This window comes from Salvelinus fontinalis, chromosome 8 (genome assembly GCF_029448725.1).
Source record: "Salvelinus fontinalis isolate EN_2023a chromosome 8, ASM2944872v1, whole genome shotgun sequence".
Classification (NCBI taxonomy): Eukaryota; Metazoa; Chordata; class Actinopteri; order Salmoniformes; family Salmonidae; genus Salvelinus; species Salvelinus fontinalis.
The window spans coordinates 25100541-25116262 of record NC_074672.1 but is presented as its reverse complement, the minus strand read 5'-3'; the positions used below and the strand labels follow the sequence as shown (position 1 = coordinate 25116262).

The 15722-nt window shown below is 42.5% G+C and overlaps 1 protein-coding gene across 1 annotated transcript; it reads left to right on the top strand.

Moving 5' to 3' along the window:
• The first annotated feature begins 55 nt into the window (after nt 1-55).
• On the top strand, nt 56-15178 carry LOC129860949 (short-chain dehydrogenase/reductase 3-like). Its single transcript, XM_055931910.1, has 6 exons — nt 56-1073; nt 2795-2941; nt 4710-4829; nt 8296-8534; nt 9067-9192; nt 9423-15178. Exons 1-6 carry the CDS (start codon nt 879-881, stop codon nt 9505-9507), a joined length of 912 nt encoding a protein of 303 aa, XP_055787885.1. The 5' UTR covers nt 56-878; the 3' UTR covers nt 9508-15178.
• Nucleotides 15179-15722: the final 544 nt, after the last annotated feature.

Genomic DNA, 15722 nt, shown 5'->3' with positions numbered 1-15722 from the left:
TCTGTGATCAAACTTGAGCCTACGATGACATGATATGTCATGTTGAATATTGTCACCCAGAAACTACATGAATATGTAATTGGATCTTTATGGCAATAGTGATTGCGTATAACACCCAAGTAATGAATATCACCCGAGGCAATTTCAATTATAGGCTACAGACTATATGGTTACTGGAGTCTATTGGCAATTCATACCATGAAAACAGTGGTGGTTGTAAACTTGGATCATGTCACTCATTCCACGGACGGCCGAGTCACAGGGTTTTCGCTCCACCCTCTGATTGACAAATGAAGGTTACTACTTAGTAAGTAACTCACTTCACCTGGTTGTCTAGGTCCGCAGACACTCGTCCCTCCCTGGAATGAGGTTGACAATAGTGACGTAACCCCTGCAAATTATAGATTTTTTCCCTGCGACTTTCTCTAGCAGCTTTCTTGGAAGAAGGAAAAGCGCTACAGCCGCTAACGCACAGTCAAGTCGGAGGGGCTATTGGCTAATCTCCAACATTCAAACTGTCAATCAAGATGAAAGGGCTATATAAAGCCATAGTAGCGGTAGTTAGACAGTGCTGGAATAGAACAGTCGGAGCATATAGACAGTTGAAGACGCACGCACTGTGTTGGCATTGGCGCTCCATGTCAGCTATTATCACTGCATTTTCGTACTGTTCCTATTATGACAAAGACGTATGTGTGTCGTACCTCTGATATTAAAACTGGTTTGATAATATTTCTGTCGTAGAGGGGTAGTGGTATGGAGGATACTTAAACATCCATCTGGCACGAGCCTCGCACTTTGGGAAGGTGCGGATTGTCTATGTGGCTACTCCATTTATATTCTGAGCAAAATGCATCTTTATACCTAACAAAGTCGTAATGGATTTAAATAATTTCGGAAACGCTGTGCTTTTCACGTTCCACATCATCTTCTGCATGGTGAAAGCATGCTTGGGGTTGTTGCTCCCGAGCAGACGGAAAGACCTTCGCGGAGAGGTGGTATTGATCACCGGCGGTGGACGGGGCATCGGTCGGCATTTGGGGAGAGAGTTTGCAAAATATGGAGCAAAAAAGGTAAACTAATCAGTGTACGCTTTTTATTACCAATTTATGTGTTGTACTTGATAAACGCCCAGTAATAATTTACACCTTTGTTAACCTGGTTTTCATAAGTAGAATATTAACATGAATTCCAAAAACAATTGAATAATCTGAAAGTTGGAGGAAAAGAAAAGGGACAGTTGTTTGGAAATGTTTTATGATTTATATTTTATTCTAGCATAACTTCAGAATCGAGTATTTTTGTATTCAGTTCCATTAACTTGATATTCACCTTCGGTGTGTTTTCTTTCCATGTGAAAAGTATTTGGAAAGCCCCAGTGCTTACTACACTAGTGGAAATGAGCCTGAACTCTTCTAGCCCCCTAGCTGACCTGGGTGATGTATGATGTGTAGTGTTCTCTTCCCCTTTCCTTTTATTGTAAAGGCACACAAACACAGGTGTTTCCTCAGTCTCTGTGCTTTACAATGGGGGCGATGACAGGTTGGGTGGATGGCTCTGTGGAACTACAATGATGTTGCCTTTTTAACCTCAACTCTAGCTCCTCTGGGTCCCCAGTGACTGTTCAATAAAGTTCACTGACAGGGTAGTGGAACGCACAGTTCAGAGTAAGGTGAAAATATTCCTTTTATCACCAAAGCATTTGTCATTGTTGTAAAATGATCTGATGTGTGTGTCTGTAGTGGTCTGGCCAGTAGCCAGCCATCCAGGGTTATCAGTGCACAGGGACCCCTCTGGAGACAATATTAGATCTTAAAGTTTCTTCAATCAGATCCAATTTAGCCGACAACCGCATAGCAGTTGTTTTGACGTGTTGGAGGTAGAACTGCATTAGAGCTGTCAAATCCCCAAGCGGCTCCTGGCTTTATAGCTAAAGCGGACCTTGCCATTGGCTGCACGGCGTAGCATTAAGAGAAATCCCATGCAGCCTTGTTTACAAGTTTAAACACTGGAATGTGAGACAATTTACACCTTGATTAGGCTGATAGGAATCATCATAATATTATGTAATGATTTTCAATTTGAGCATTATTTATATATAGCCTACATTTTCTCATTCTGAATTTCTAACGCGAGTGGGACAAGAGTGGCTTCATGACAATGATCAAGAGCAGCTGCTCGGTTAACACTTGATTTGATTAATTAGGGCTCTATTCAATCTGTAAAGCTGAAGCGTTAGATTCATGATAATTTAAGATTGAGCTGACATGCAGCATTTACCGTAAATGCAGTCTCCGCTAAAGTGGGAACATTGCCTTTAAATTTCAAACACTCTAAAGTTCAGAGCCTTAAATCATTGGATTTCCCTCCAAACTGCACATCAAAGAACTTGTCTGTGGTTGCTCAATCTCTAGCAAATGCCGCCTCAATTAGCAATTAATCATATAGAGCTCTGCAACGCACAGCAATCTCAAACAGATGGGAAAGATGTTAACGTAATAGAATATAGCTTCATAGCTTGAACCTACTGTAAGCTACCTGAGCACTGGTTTAAGAATGCATGCAACATTCTTACCAATGCAATTTGAAACATAAAATTATGATACATTTTGGTTTGACAAAAGGATTTTTTAATAATATTAATTTACAACCCTAATATATAACCATTAAAAACAACCTTCCTCTTACCACCCAGAAAGCCTATGTTTAGTTGTGATTCCTACAAGATAACACATCCAAATATGCATTCTCATGTCAATGCACTGCCCTTTTTGACCCCTCTGCCTGTTGTCAGTTGATCCTGTGGGGCCGCACTGAGAGGTGTCTGATGGAGACCTGCGAGGAGATCTCTCTCACCACCGGAGCCGAGTGCCATTACTTCCTGTGTGACGTGGCCAATCGGGAGGAGGTGTACAAGCAGGCCAAGGTGGTCCGAGAGAAGGTACAGTAGAGAGAGCAGCACCCAAATTAATGACCTTGTTCCAATGTCATTTACAGTAGATGACAAACACCTGACCGTGTTAAATTGTCTTACACATCCAACCAGTCTTTCAAAGGTTGCCTTTGGAATCTTCCAGTGTTTCACAGGGATATACAGTATAATGTATCAACTTAACCAGTGGTGCCTGGCGAAGTGAGTATGTTCTAATTCTGCCCAAAATTTCCCAAACGGCCTGCCCTGCAAAGGAAAGGCGCCCTGTATTCAAAATTATGAGAAACAGTGACATACACTCTCTGAAAGACCTAAAATTATAAATCCCATATTGGTATTTCAGTCAGGCCAACCCAATCGTACTGTGCAAGTAGGTTAATAGTAGGCTTACTATTGAACGAATAAATTGAGCTTTCAACTGAGTCAGAAATGTACAGGTTGTTGATGTTCACTCTCAAAGTTGCTGTTTTAATAGTAAAACAATAAAATTGGATGTTAAACCACATCAGGAGACTAGTTTTACTTTTTTTGTGTAGTTACCCTTTAATTCAGTCGTTCTGTAGCACATGAGTTGGATTTTGCAAAACAAATGGCCACTGGATTGAGGCATTTCATGATATCATTCTGCAGGTAGGCATAGGCTACTTTGTAGGTAGTTAACATTTAATTGAGAAGGTTTTTGGGAAAGCATTTCCATCTACCAGAAGACGATTGGGCCTATCATTAACAGCTCTATTTTTCCTGTTCATTTTTTTTTTAAACCTGGATGTTTTCCTTCATGTTATGAGGCATGTCTTACCTTGCTTTAAAGTAGACTATAGCCAAAATTCCATCATAAATGTGAAGGCAATTATTTTATAAAAACTTACTCATGTGTTTTATAAAGACTTCCTCATTATTGGTTTCCGTCTAGCAGCCAAAGGCATCATCCTAGTCATATTAGCAACACATGATAGTTGTTGCATCTTTAGATCTCCCCTCTTTCTAAATGTCTAAAGGCTATTTCCATCTCTCATGTTTGGTGTGCATTTTAGGGAAAGGGGGATACCTAGTCAGTTGTACAACTGAATGCGTTCAAATGAAATGTGTCTTCCACATTTAACCCAACAAAATCAGAGAGGTGCGAGGGGGGGCTGCCTTAATCGACATCCACGTCATCGGCGCCTGGGGAGCAGTGGGTTAACTGCCTTGCTCGGGCAGAACGACAGATTTTTTAAAAACTTGTCAGCTCGGGGATTCGATCCAGCAACCTTTCGGGTACTGGCCCAACGCTCCTAACTGCTGACCGGTGTTTTCCCTCAAATTGCGTTTTGGAACATAGGCCTACCGCTGTGTTCACATTGCTGCACCTAAAATGTGAAGAAATAATATTTTATCAACATTTTTAGGTAAACATCCTGATAGGTTCCATCAGTCATATTAATTGATACAGCATATACCTTCAATACACAAGGCTACTTTGATGCATATCGTGGGGATTAAGAAGTGAGTATGCGCAATAAACACTGAAAAATATGTGGGTATATGGCATAAACCTGTGTATACCCTCCTACACCAGTGAGTTTAACTCAAGTCTTAAAATAAGACGAGGATTAACATGACATAATTATTGCTCACTTATCAGCCTTTCAATTATACCAAGGGAAACAAAGTGATAAAAAATCTTATTTGTCAAATGCTTTGTAAACAGCCGTTGTAGACTAACAGTGAAATGCTTACTTCTGGCATAAAACGAGATTTGGGTTTTACAATTAAATGTTTTATTTTTATCTCTTAGGTGGGCGACGTCACTATTCTCGTGAATAACGCAGCAGTGGTTCATGGGAAGAGTCTGATGGCCAGTGACGATGATGCTCTGATGAAGACTCAACACATTAACACGCTGGGCCAGTTCTGGGTGAGTGTTAAAAAATATGCACTTTAGATAATTATGCAGGAAAGTGCTCATTCATTATGGCTTGTATTATGTTTTGAAGCTTGTATGAATTTTGATTTGTTTCTGTTCCGAGGCTCAGTATTGGAAATATTAGGGTCGTCGTTCAACATGTATTGATCCCACATGTGAAGGGGAGAAACTATATTTTACTTTAAGTACTGAATCATTGGATCTAAGGTAAAACGCTGGCAAAAGAGTGCTGGTTGACACTCTCTTAATAAAAGGATCTTACATGATATTGATGTTTGTCCTCTGATCTACACAGATGGGATGTGGAACAGGTTTGGTTCCCCTTATCTCTGAGTCATGCAACCCTTCTGTTAATGTTGCCAATTCCAGGAAGTAGGGAGGGAACCTAGTATGAGTGAAGGAACAGCTAGTGAATAGTAGTGAGTGGAGCAGAACAATGTGCAGACTGTCACGTTTCTCTCGCTCTCTCCAATTCAATGGACGTTATTGCCATGGGAATCATATGTTTACATTGTCTATTTCACTTGCTTTGGCAATCAGAAATTAACAGTAAACATTACTCACAATTTTTTTTAAAGAATATAGACATTTCAAATGTTATTATTGGCTATGTACAGTGTTGTAACAATGTGTAAAATAGTTGAAGTATGAAAGGGAAAATAAACAGATAAATATGGGGTGTATTTACAATGGTGTTTGTGCTCCACGGGTTGTCCTTTTTTGTGGCAATGGGTAACACATCTTGCTGCTTTGGTGGCACTGTGTGGTATTTCACCTAAAATATATGGGAGTTTATTGAGATTCAAATTTCAAATTCTTTGTGGGTTTGTGTAATCTGTGGGAAATATGTGTCTCTACTATAGTCATACATTTGGCAGGACGTAAGAAAGTGCAGCTCAATTTCCGCCTCATTTTGTGGGCACATAGGCAGACCTGGCTCTTGAAGACTGGCTATGGTGGCCTTTTTTTGATAGCAAGACCATAGTCAAAGCTTTTCATTTTGGTTCAGTCACAGTGGTCAGGTATTCTGCTACTGTATATTCTCGGTTTAGAGCCAAATAACATTCGTTTGCTCGTTTTTGTTTGTTTATTCTTTCTTATGTGTCAAGTAATTATCTTTTCTCATGATTTGGTTGGGTCTAGTTGTGTTGCTCTGTGGGGTCTGTTTGTGTTTGAACAGAGTCCCAGGATAAGCTGACAGTGCACCCTTCTCCAGGTTAATCTCTCTGTAGGTGAGGGCTTTGTTATGGAAGGTTTAGGTGGTTGTAAAATTCTATTGCTTTTTTCTGGATTTTGATAATTGGCGTGAATCGACCTAATTGTGCTCAGCATGCATTATTATTGGTGTTTTAGGTTGTAAACTGATGTTTTTGCTGAGTCTCAATTTGGTGTTTGTCCTATTTTGTGAATTATTGTTTGGTGAGTTGACCCCAGACCTCACATCCATAGAGGGCAATGGGTTCTATAACTGATTCAAGCATTTTTAGCCAGATCCTAATTGGGATGCTGAATTTTATGTTCCTTTTGATGGCATAGAAGACTCTTCTTGCCTTGTCTCTCAGATCGTTCACAGCTTTGTGGAAGTTACCTGTGGTGTTTCAGCCAAGGTATGTATAGTCATATGCTTTAGGGCAACAGTGTCTAGGTAGAATTTGTGGTCCTGGCAACTGGACATTTTTTGGAACACCATTATTTTTGTCGTACTGAGATTAACTGTCAGGGCCCAAGTCTGGCAGACTCTGTGAAGAAGATCTAGTTGCTGCCGTCCTTGGTTGGGGACAGAAGCACCAGATCATCTGCAAACAGTAAACATTTGACTTCAGAATCAAGTTAGGTGAGGCCGGGTGCTTCAGACTGTTCTATATCCCTCACCAATATGTTGCTATAAACTTTGAAGATGGTGGGGCTCAAGCTGCATCCCTGTCTTACCCTACGGGAATACCCCCCTGAGTGCAAAAATCTGTTTCTGCCAATTTTAACAGCAGACTTGTTTGTACGTGGATTTTAAAATGTTGTTTCCCCCCAACATTGCTTTCCATCATTTATATAGCAGACCCTCATGCCAAACTGAGTTAAGCTTATTTGAAATCAACAAAACATGAAGACTTTGCTTTTGTTTTGTTTGTCAATTAGGGTGTGCATAGTGAGTCCAGGGTCTGTTGTACAGTAATTTGGAAAAAATACAATTTTGACATTTGCTCAGGACATTGTTTTCACTGAGTAAATGTAGGACTCTGCTGTTAATGGTAATGCAGAGGATTTTCCCAAGGTTTCTGTTGAATCATATCCCACTCTAGTTATTGGGGTTGAATTTGTCTCCACTTTTGTGGATATGGGGTGATCAGTCCTTGGCTCCAAGTAATGTGCAAGATGCCTGAGCTAAGGATGTTGTTGAAGAGTTTAAGTATAGTCAATAGGAATTTGTGGTCTGTATATGTGATCATTTCATTTAGGATACCATCAACGCCACAGGTCTTTTTGGGTTGGAGGGTTTGTATTTTGTCCTGTAGTTCATTCAATGTCATTGGAGAATCCAGTGGCTTCTGGTTGTCTTTAAAAGCTGACTCTAAGATTGTTTTATTGATCATGTATATGTTTTTGCTGATTGTTATTATAGGGCCAAAAAGTTTGGAGTAGTGGTTTATCCGTACATCTCCATTTTGGGTAGATGGCTCTTCATGTTTGTTTTGTGTGTTCCAATTTTCCCAGAAGTGGTTAGATTCTTCAATTACATTGAGCTGATGTCTGACATGCTGTTCTTTATTTTTTCTTAGTGTATTTCTGTATTGTTTTAGTGTTTCACCATAGTGAAATGTTTTGTCCAGGACGTTGTCTAAAAGGGATTGAATTGGTTGTTGGCTAATTGTTTTTTGTTAGGTTTCTGCACTACCCTCCCATCTATAGTATGCAAGTTGTTTGCTTTGATGCCTCAATCATTGATTGAGTGTTGCTCTGTTCAAGTAGGCTGTGATTCTGCTGTGATCTGATAGGGGTCAGTGGGCTGACTGAGAGACTCTGGGTTGAGGTCAGTGATAAAGTAGTCTACTGTACTGCTTCCAAGAAATGAGCTATAGGTGTACCTACTGTAGGAGTCCCCTCAAAGCCTACTATTGACTATACCTACCCAGTGTGTGACAGAGCTGAAGGAGTTGTGACCTGTTTTTGTTGGTGGTTTTGTCGTAGAGGTGTCTAGGGTGGCATATTGGGGAGGGAATGCTGTCACCTTCAGGTAGGTGTTATTCCCCCCTGTGTCTTGATGTCAGGTTCTTGTCCAGTTCTGGCATTTTGGTTCACCACAGACTAGTACATGTCCCTGGATCTGGAAATGATTGATCTGCCCCTCTAGGATAGAGATGCTGTCTTCATTAAAGTATGGGGATTCTAGTGGGGGGATATAAGTTTTTTTTTTTTTAGCTGAGATTATTTCCTTATTTAAATGTAGTCTCTCTTTCTCTAGACCACCAAAGCCTTCCTACCCCGCATGCTAGAGCTTTGCCATGGCCATGTGGTGTGTATCAACTCCATCCTGTCCCTGTCCTGCATCCCGGGAGCCATAGATTATTGCACCTCCAAGGCCTCGTCCCTGGCGTTCATGGAGAGCCTCACCCTCGGCCTGCTGGACTGCCCCGGGGTGGGCTGCACCACCGTGCTCCCCTTCCACACCAACACTGACATGTTCCAGGGCATGAGAGTCAGGTAAGTCAGACCACCATGGGCCTCCCATACATTGGGCCTCCCATACATTGGGCATACTATACATGGCCCTCTAGTTGTTTTGCTATGGGTCAACCAGTGTATAGTCAGTCAGCACACAGAAATGACACATGGGCTCAGATTAAGGTTCCTTAAGAAAACCAGAGATGGAATAACCAATCCCATTCACACATCAATGGCTGGAGGAATAAATTCAGTATTGTTGATTCATCCATTTTGTGATTTAAAAATTCATTAAGACACATTTTACATTGTCTTGCATGGCTAAATATATATATTTTTAATTGAACCTTTATTTAACTAGACAAGTCAATTAAGAACAAATTCTTATTTTCAATGACGGCCTACCGGGGAACGGTGGGTTAACTGCCTTGTTCAGGGGCAGAACGACAGATTTTTACCTTGTCAGCTCAGGGATTTGATCCAGCAACCTTTCGATTACTGGCCCAACTCTCCAACCACTAGGCTACCTGCCGCCGAAAAGAGTGAAGGGCAAGTGTTGTTTATCCCCCAGGTTCCCTCAGCTCTTCCCCCCGCTAAATCCTGAGCTGGTGGCCCAGCGGACAGTGGACGCAGTCCGGACCAACACTCCGTTCATCTACTTACCTTGGACCATGCATGCTCTCGTTATTCTCAAGAGGTAGGGGGACCCAATCTGTAATGACACCAAAGTAGTGTACTGGGTTAATGAATGAGGCTGTGACGACAGGTTTTCTGAGCGCCGGAAACTGTTAGTCCTCTGAGCTAAAGCCGTAGGGATTAGTCTAGGGTGCTAACGCAAGTCTTCATGTCTCAGACAATGTTAATTATCATGTAAGTTCACTTAAGTACCTCTGTTACACTAACATGTTCCATTCCCATCTCCAACAGCTTCCTGCCTCAGGCAGCTCTGGAGGAGATCCAGCGTTTCTCAGGGTGCTACACCTGCATGGACACCTTCAAGGGACGTACATAAGAACGGAGAGGCTACACACGAGTAGTGAGCATCAGAAGCACAAACATTGTGGCTTGGCACTAAGAACCGCACAACAGCTTCCTATCAAAAGAGTGGAAGTATCTCCAAGACAACAGAGGCCTTAGGAACTATGGGTACTTGGGGTCACAGTGCCTTGATGGTGCAAGAAGAGATTTGCTGTGGAATCTTGAATTGAATAGTGGTGCTTGGGTTGCCAGATTGGGTGGCCCCAAACTGATTCTATGCTGCTTGGAGTTCTTTGGTGTTTCCTCCAAAGCCTTTCAGTTTGGGATCATGGACTAAGCACCAGATGGACTGGTATTCAGAACTGATCAAGCCTTACCACTGTGGTTAACTTCCCACTTGTCTTACTAATGATACCATTACTAATTTGAAAATGCACAGAGATTAGGTTGAATGGATTGTACTCAGTATGTTAACAAACAAGTAACTTCTGGTAGTTGCATTTCATTTGTGACTTCTTAGAGTTTGTGTAAAGAAAAAAATGGTGTTAAATCTGTGTGAACAATAGTCATATTTTGGGGGATTTACCACTTGACAGTATTGTGAATATGCTCTCTTGTGTGTGTTTGCGCAGATCCAGTCTTCTCAGAGTTTTTTGTTTTTTTCGTCTGCCAAAGACTCCAGCCTTCTCATGGTCAACATTCCTGTGCTGCAGCCCTGCCAATTGTGAGCTCATTGTTCGTTTTGTAAGGGTTGTCATAACACGGTCTCTGCTCCATAGGAAAGTATACCGGAGAAGCTCCTTCCATTTGAAGACCCATAGAAATGGTTTCAGGGGGAGGCAACATTCTCAGATTCACCATTCATCTGACACAAATGGGATAACATTTATTTGATCCTATACTGTGCCTACTGAACACACTTGTTGGTACCCTCTTTATCTGTCCCTCTCGGCTCTGTCTTTTAATCTTCTTTAGTATGGTTATCAATCTGGAACACAGACAGCTGGAGAATCATACCTGGCCTGGTGGGCTTTATTGTCCAATATCAGTTTTCCCACATTATGTTGAACTTCGGGTTATCTAGGGTTACGGTGGTTATTATGGTTAGCATCTTAAGTAGGCGTAGATATTGAACATTCAAACTTGATGTATCTTGATCAAAGAATTCCTGAATGGGAGAAAGTTGATAACTAACTCACTTGGACACATTTAGTGCACAAAAGCAAGGAAAGCGCAATCATACTACTCTGGTCAATAAAATATAACAGTGATTATTTGTTTTAGACCAGAAATGTTTCAGAATGGAATCCTGAATGTAATGGTCCAACCAATGATGTATATACGCCCTGGATTGCAGATGCTATGTAGTAGCCAATGGGAGGCTTTGAAGCCACCAGTCGGCCATATTGGCACTCCCCAGTCGGAGCAGCCCTCCATAGGAATGAATGGAATTCCACAGTATTTCAATTAAATGTTTCAAGGATAAAATAACCTGTATTTTTTTGTTGTTGCAGTGGGGTCAGTAACAGAACTTTCTAATAATTTGACTTTAAGAAAAATGTTTAAATATATTTTGTTTTAGCTCACATAATATGAAGGTGTTTGTAATAGAATGAATGTGGCAAAAACAAATGTAGACGTTAATAAATCAATTTCTATAGCTTCCAAAATACAATGGTGGATGAGTGTCAAGATGGAAGGGTGCTGGATTGAAAACAGCACCCCCTGTCAGTCATCTAGAGTGTGTGTGTATATGAGATTATATATAGGGCTCGATTCAATCAGATCCGCTTTAGCCATCATCTGCATAGCGGGGGTGGAACTGTTAGAGCTGCAAACGAGTGGCTACTGTTATTTAACGCCTCTGTCCCGAAGCAAGCACCAGCTAAGCTTGAGCTGGCCTCGAGCTAGGCCCATATACCATATACCAGCTAATTCTAGGGCTACAATACCTCCTTTGCCAATTGGCCTGGACTCCTTTATTGTCGACACGGAGCCCCGCCGATCCATCACGACTGGACTGCCGACATGATCGCCCGATGTGGTCTCAACAGGCTCTTCTGTTACGATATCACCGCAGAACCATCTGCTAGCCCCGGCCCACTAGCTTTTTCTGAACGCTGTGTCCCCTGCTTGCCCAGCGTAGTAGTGACTACTGAACAGCACCCTGACTCACCTATTGCTGCTCTTTTGACCCTATGATCACTCGGCTACACAGCTGATGCCCCCTGGACTGTTTCAATAACACGGTACCTCATTTTGTTTACCTGTCGGCCCCAGCCTCGAACTCAGGTCCTGTATGTACCTAACTGACCCGCTCTGCCCATTCATTGCCATTTACCCGTTGTTGTGTTAGCTCTCCTGATCAACACCTGTGATTGCTTTATGCCTCTCTCTAATGTCAATATGCCTTGTCTACTGCTGTCTTGGCTAGTTTTTGTTTTATTTCACTGTAGAGCCCTCAGTCCCGCTCAAAATGCTTTAGATAGCTCTTTCGCCCTGTCTCTCACTGTTGCCGCTTGTTACAGACCCCCCTCATCCCCCAGCTGTGCCCTGGACACCATATGTAAATTAATTGCCCCCCATTTATCTTCAGAGTTTGTACTTTTAGGTGACCTAAACTGGGATATGCTTAACACCCCAGCCATCCTACAATCTAAGCTAGATGCCGTCAATCTCACACAAATTATCATGGAACCTACCCGGTACAACCCCAAATCCATAAACACGGGCACCCTCATAGATATCATCCTGACCAACCTGCCCTCTAAATACACATCTGCTGTCTTCAACCAGGATCTCAGCGATCACTGCCTCATTGCATGGTTCCGCGGTCAAACGACCACCCCTCATCACTGTCAAATGCTCCCTAAAACACTCCAGCAAGCAGGCCTTTCTAATCGACCTGGCCCGGATATCCTGGAAGGATATTGACCTCATTCTGTCAGTAGAGGATGCCTGGTTATTCTTTAAAAGTGCTTTCCTCACCATCTTAAATAAACATGCCCCATTCAAAAAATGTTGAACCAGGAACAGATATAGCTCTTAGTTCACTCCAGACCTGACCTCCCTTGACCAGCACAAAAACATCCTGTGGCGTACTGCATTAGCATTGAATAGCCCCCACGATATGCAAATTTTCAAGGAAGTTAGGAACCAATATACACAGGCAGTTAGGAAAGCAAAGGCTAGCTTTTTCAAACAGAAATTTGCATCCCGTAGCACAAACTCCAAAAGGTTCTGGGACACTGTAAAGTCCGTGGAGAATAAGAGCACCTCATCCCAGCTGCCCACTAAACTGATGCTAGGAAACACTGTCACCACTGATAAATCCATGATAATTGAGAATTTCAATAAGCATTTTTCTACGGCTGGCCATGCTTTCCACCTGGCTACTCCTACCCCGGGCAACAGCTCTGCACCACCCACAGCAACTTGCCAAAGCCGCCCCCATTTCTCCTTCACCCAAATCCAGATAGCTGATGTTCTGAAAGAGCGGCAAAATCTGGATCCCTACAAATCAGCTGGGCTAGACAATCTGGACCCTCTCTTTCTAAAATTATTGCAACCCCCATTACTAGCCTGTTCAACCTCTCTTTCGTATCGTCTGAGATTCCCAAAGATTGGAAAGCTGCTGCGGTCATCCCCCTCTTCAAAGGGGGAGACACTCTAGACCCAAACTGTTACAGACCTATATCTATCTTACCCTGCCTTTCTAAGGTCTTCGAAAGCCAAGTTAACAAACAGATCACCGACCATTTCAAATCCCACTGTACCTTCTCCACTATGCAATCTGGTTTCCGAGCTGGTCATGGGTGCACCTCAGGCACGCTCAAGGTCCTAAACGATATCATAACCACCATCGATAAAAGACAATACTCTGCAGCCGTATTCATCGACCTGGCCAAGGCTTTCGATTCCGCATTCTTATCGGCAGACTCAATAGCCTTGGTTTCTCAAATGACTGCCTCATCTGGTTCACCAACTACTTCTGAGACAGAGTTCAGTGAGTCAAATTGGAGGGCCTGTTGTCCGGACCTCTGGCAGTCTCTAAGGGGGTGCCACATGGTTCAATTATTAGGCTGACTCTTTTCTCTGAATACATCAATGATGTCGCTCTTGCTGCTGGTTATTCTTGGATCCACCTCTACGCAGACGACACCATTCTGTATACATCTGGCCCTTCTTTGGACACTGTGTTAACTAACCTCCAGATGAGCTTCAATGCCATACAACTTTCCTTCCTTGGCCTCCAACTGCTCTTAAATGCAAGTAAAATTAAATGCATGCTCTTCAACCGATCGCTGCCCGCCCGTCTAGCATCACTACTCTGGACGGTTCTGACTTAGAATATGTGGACAACTACAAATACCTAGGTGTCTGGTTAGACTGTAAACTCTCCTTGCAGACTCTAATCAAGCATCTCCAAAATGAAATATAGAATCGTGCTGCCAAACATACCCTCGTAAAACTGACTACCCTACCGATCCTTGACTTCGGCGATGTAATTTACAAAATAGCCTCCAACACTCTACTCAGCAAATTGGATGCAGTCTATCAGTGCCATTCGTTTTGTCACCAAAACCCCATATACTACCCACCACTGCGACCTGCATGCTCTCGTTGGCTGGCCCTCGCTTCATATTTGTCGCCAAGGCCACTGGCTCCAGGTCATCTATAAGTCTTTGCTAGGTAAAGCCCTGCCTTATCTCAGCTCACTGGTCACCATAGCAGCACCCACCCATAGCACTCACTCTAGCAGGTATATTTCACTGGTCACCCCCAAAGCAAATTCCTCCTTTGGCTGCCTTTTCTTTCAGTTCTTTGCTGCCAATGACTGGAACGAATTGCAAAAATCACTGAAGCTGGAGACTCATATCTCCCTCACTAACTTTAAGCATCAGCTGTCAGAGCAGCTTACAGATCATTGCACCTGTACATAGCCCATCCCCATGTTATTTATTTTCTTTGCTCCTTTGCACCCCAGTATTTCTACTGCACATTTATCTTCTGCACATCGATCACTCTAGTGTTTAATTGCTAAATTGTAATTATTTCGCCACTACGGCCTACTTATTGCCTTACCTTCCTAAATCTTACCTCATTTGCACACACTGTATATAGACTTTTCTATTGTGTTATTGACTGTGCATTTGTTTATCTCATGTGTAACTCTGTTGTTGTTTGTGTCGGACTGCTTTGCTTTATCTTGGCCAAGTCGCAGTTGTAAATGAGAACTTGTTCTCAACTGGCCTACCTGGTTTAATAAAGGTTAAATCATTTTTAATAAAATTTAAAAAAAAACAATTGCAAGAGCAGCTGCTTACCAATTAGACAGCTCCAAAGCACCTCTGACACCACCAAAACATCCACCATGCGGGTTAACGCTTGATCTGATTGAATCTTGACCCTAAACTGTCTCTGTGAGTGTGTGTTGGAGAAGACAGCTCACCTCTCAGGGGGTGAGGTCAGAGCAAGGTTAGCCAAACAGCAGATAGATTTGAGGCAGTGGTTGGACAAACAGACAACTCCCCCGGTGCTGAACTCTTCACCCTGACGCCTGTACAGGCAGGCAGCTCTGCCTCTGCATGAGGCAAATGGTGGTCACACCAGATACTGACTGGTTTTCTGATCCACGCCCCTACCTTTTCTTTAAGGTATCTGTGACCAAGGTATCTCTATTCCCAGTCATGTGAAATCCATAGATTAGGGCCTAATGAACTGATTTCAATTGACTGTACTGTTACAGTTCATATAAAGAAATCGATCTTAAAAATTGTTGCATGTTGCATTTATATTTTTGTTCAGTGTATTTTGTATGGGTACATTGTCTGTTTACCACATGGGCCATGGTGTAAGATGTTTTGGTCCGTCCATCGCAGCATCACCCTTCTGCTCTAGTTTCACAAGTCAGGCAAGAATGTGAAAGACTGGTAATTGAGTGGAGGCTCAGGTGGACGAAAGGTCCATCAATTACCAGTCTTTCACATTCACAAAACTCTTGTCTGACTTGTGAAACTAGAGGAGAAGTGGGATGCTGCGAGGGATGGACCAAAACAGCTTACACCATGACTGGGAATAGAGATATGCATCTGTTGGTCACAGATACCTTTAAAGAAAGGTAGGGGTGTGGATCAGAAAACCAGTCAGTTATCTGGTGTGACCATTTGCCTCATGCAGAGCGCGACACATTTTCTTCACATAGAGTTTATCAGGCTGTTGATTGTGGAATGTTATCCAATACATACT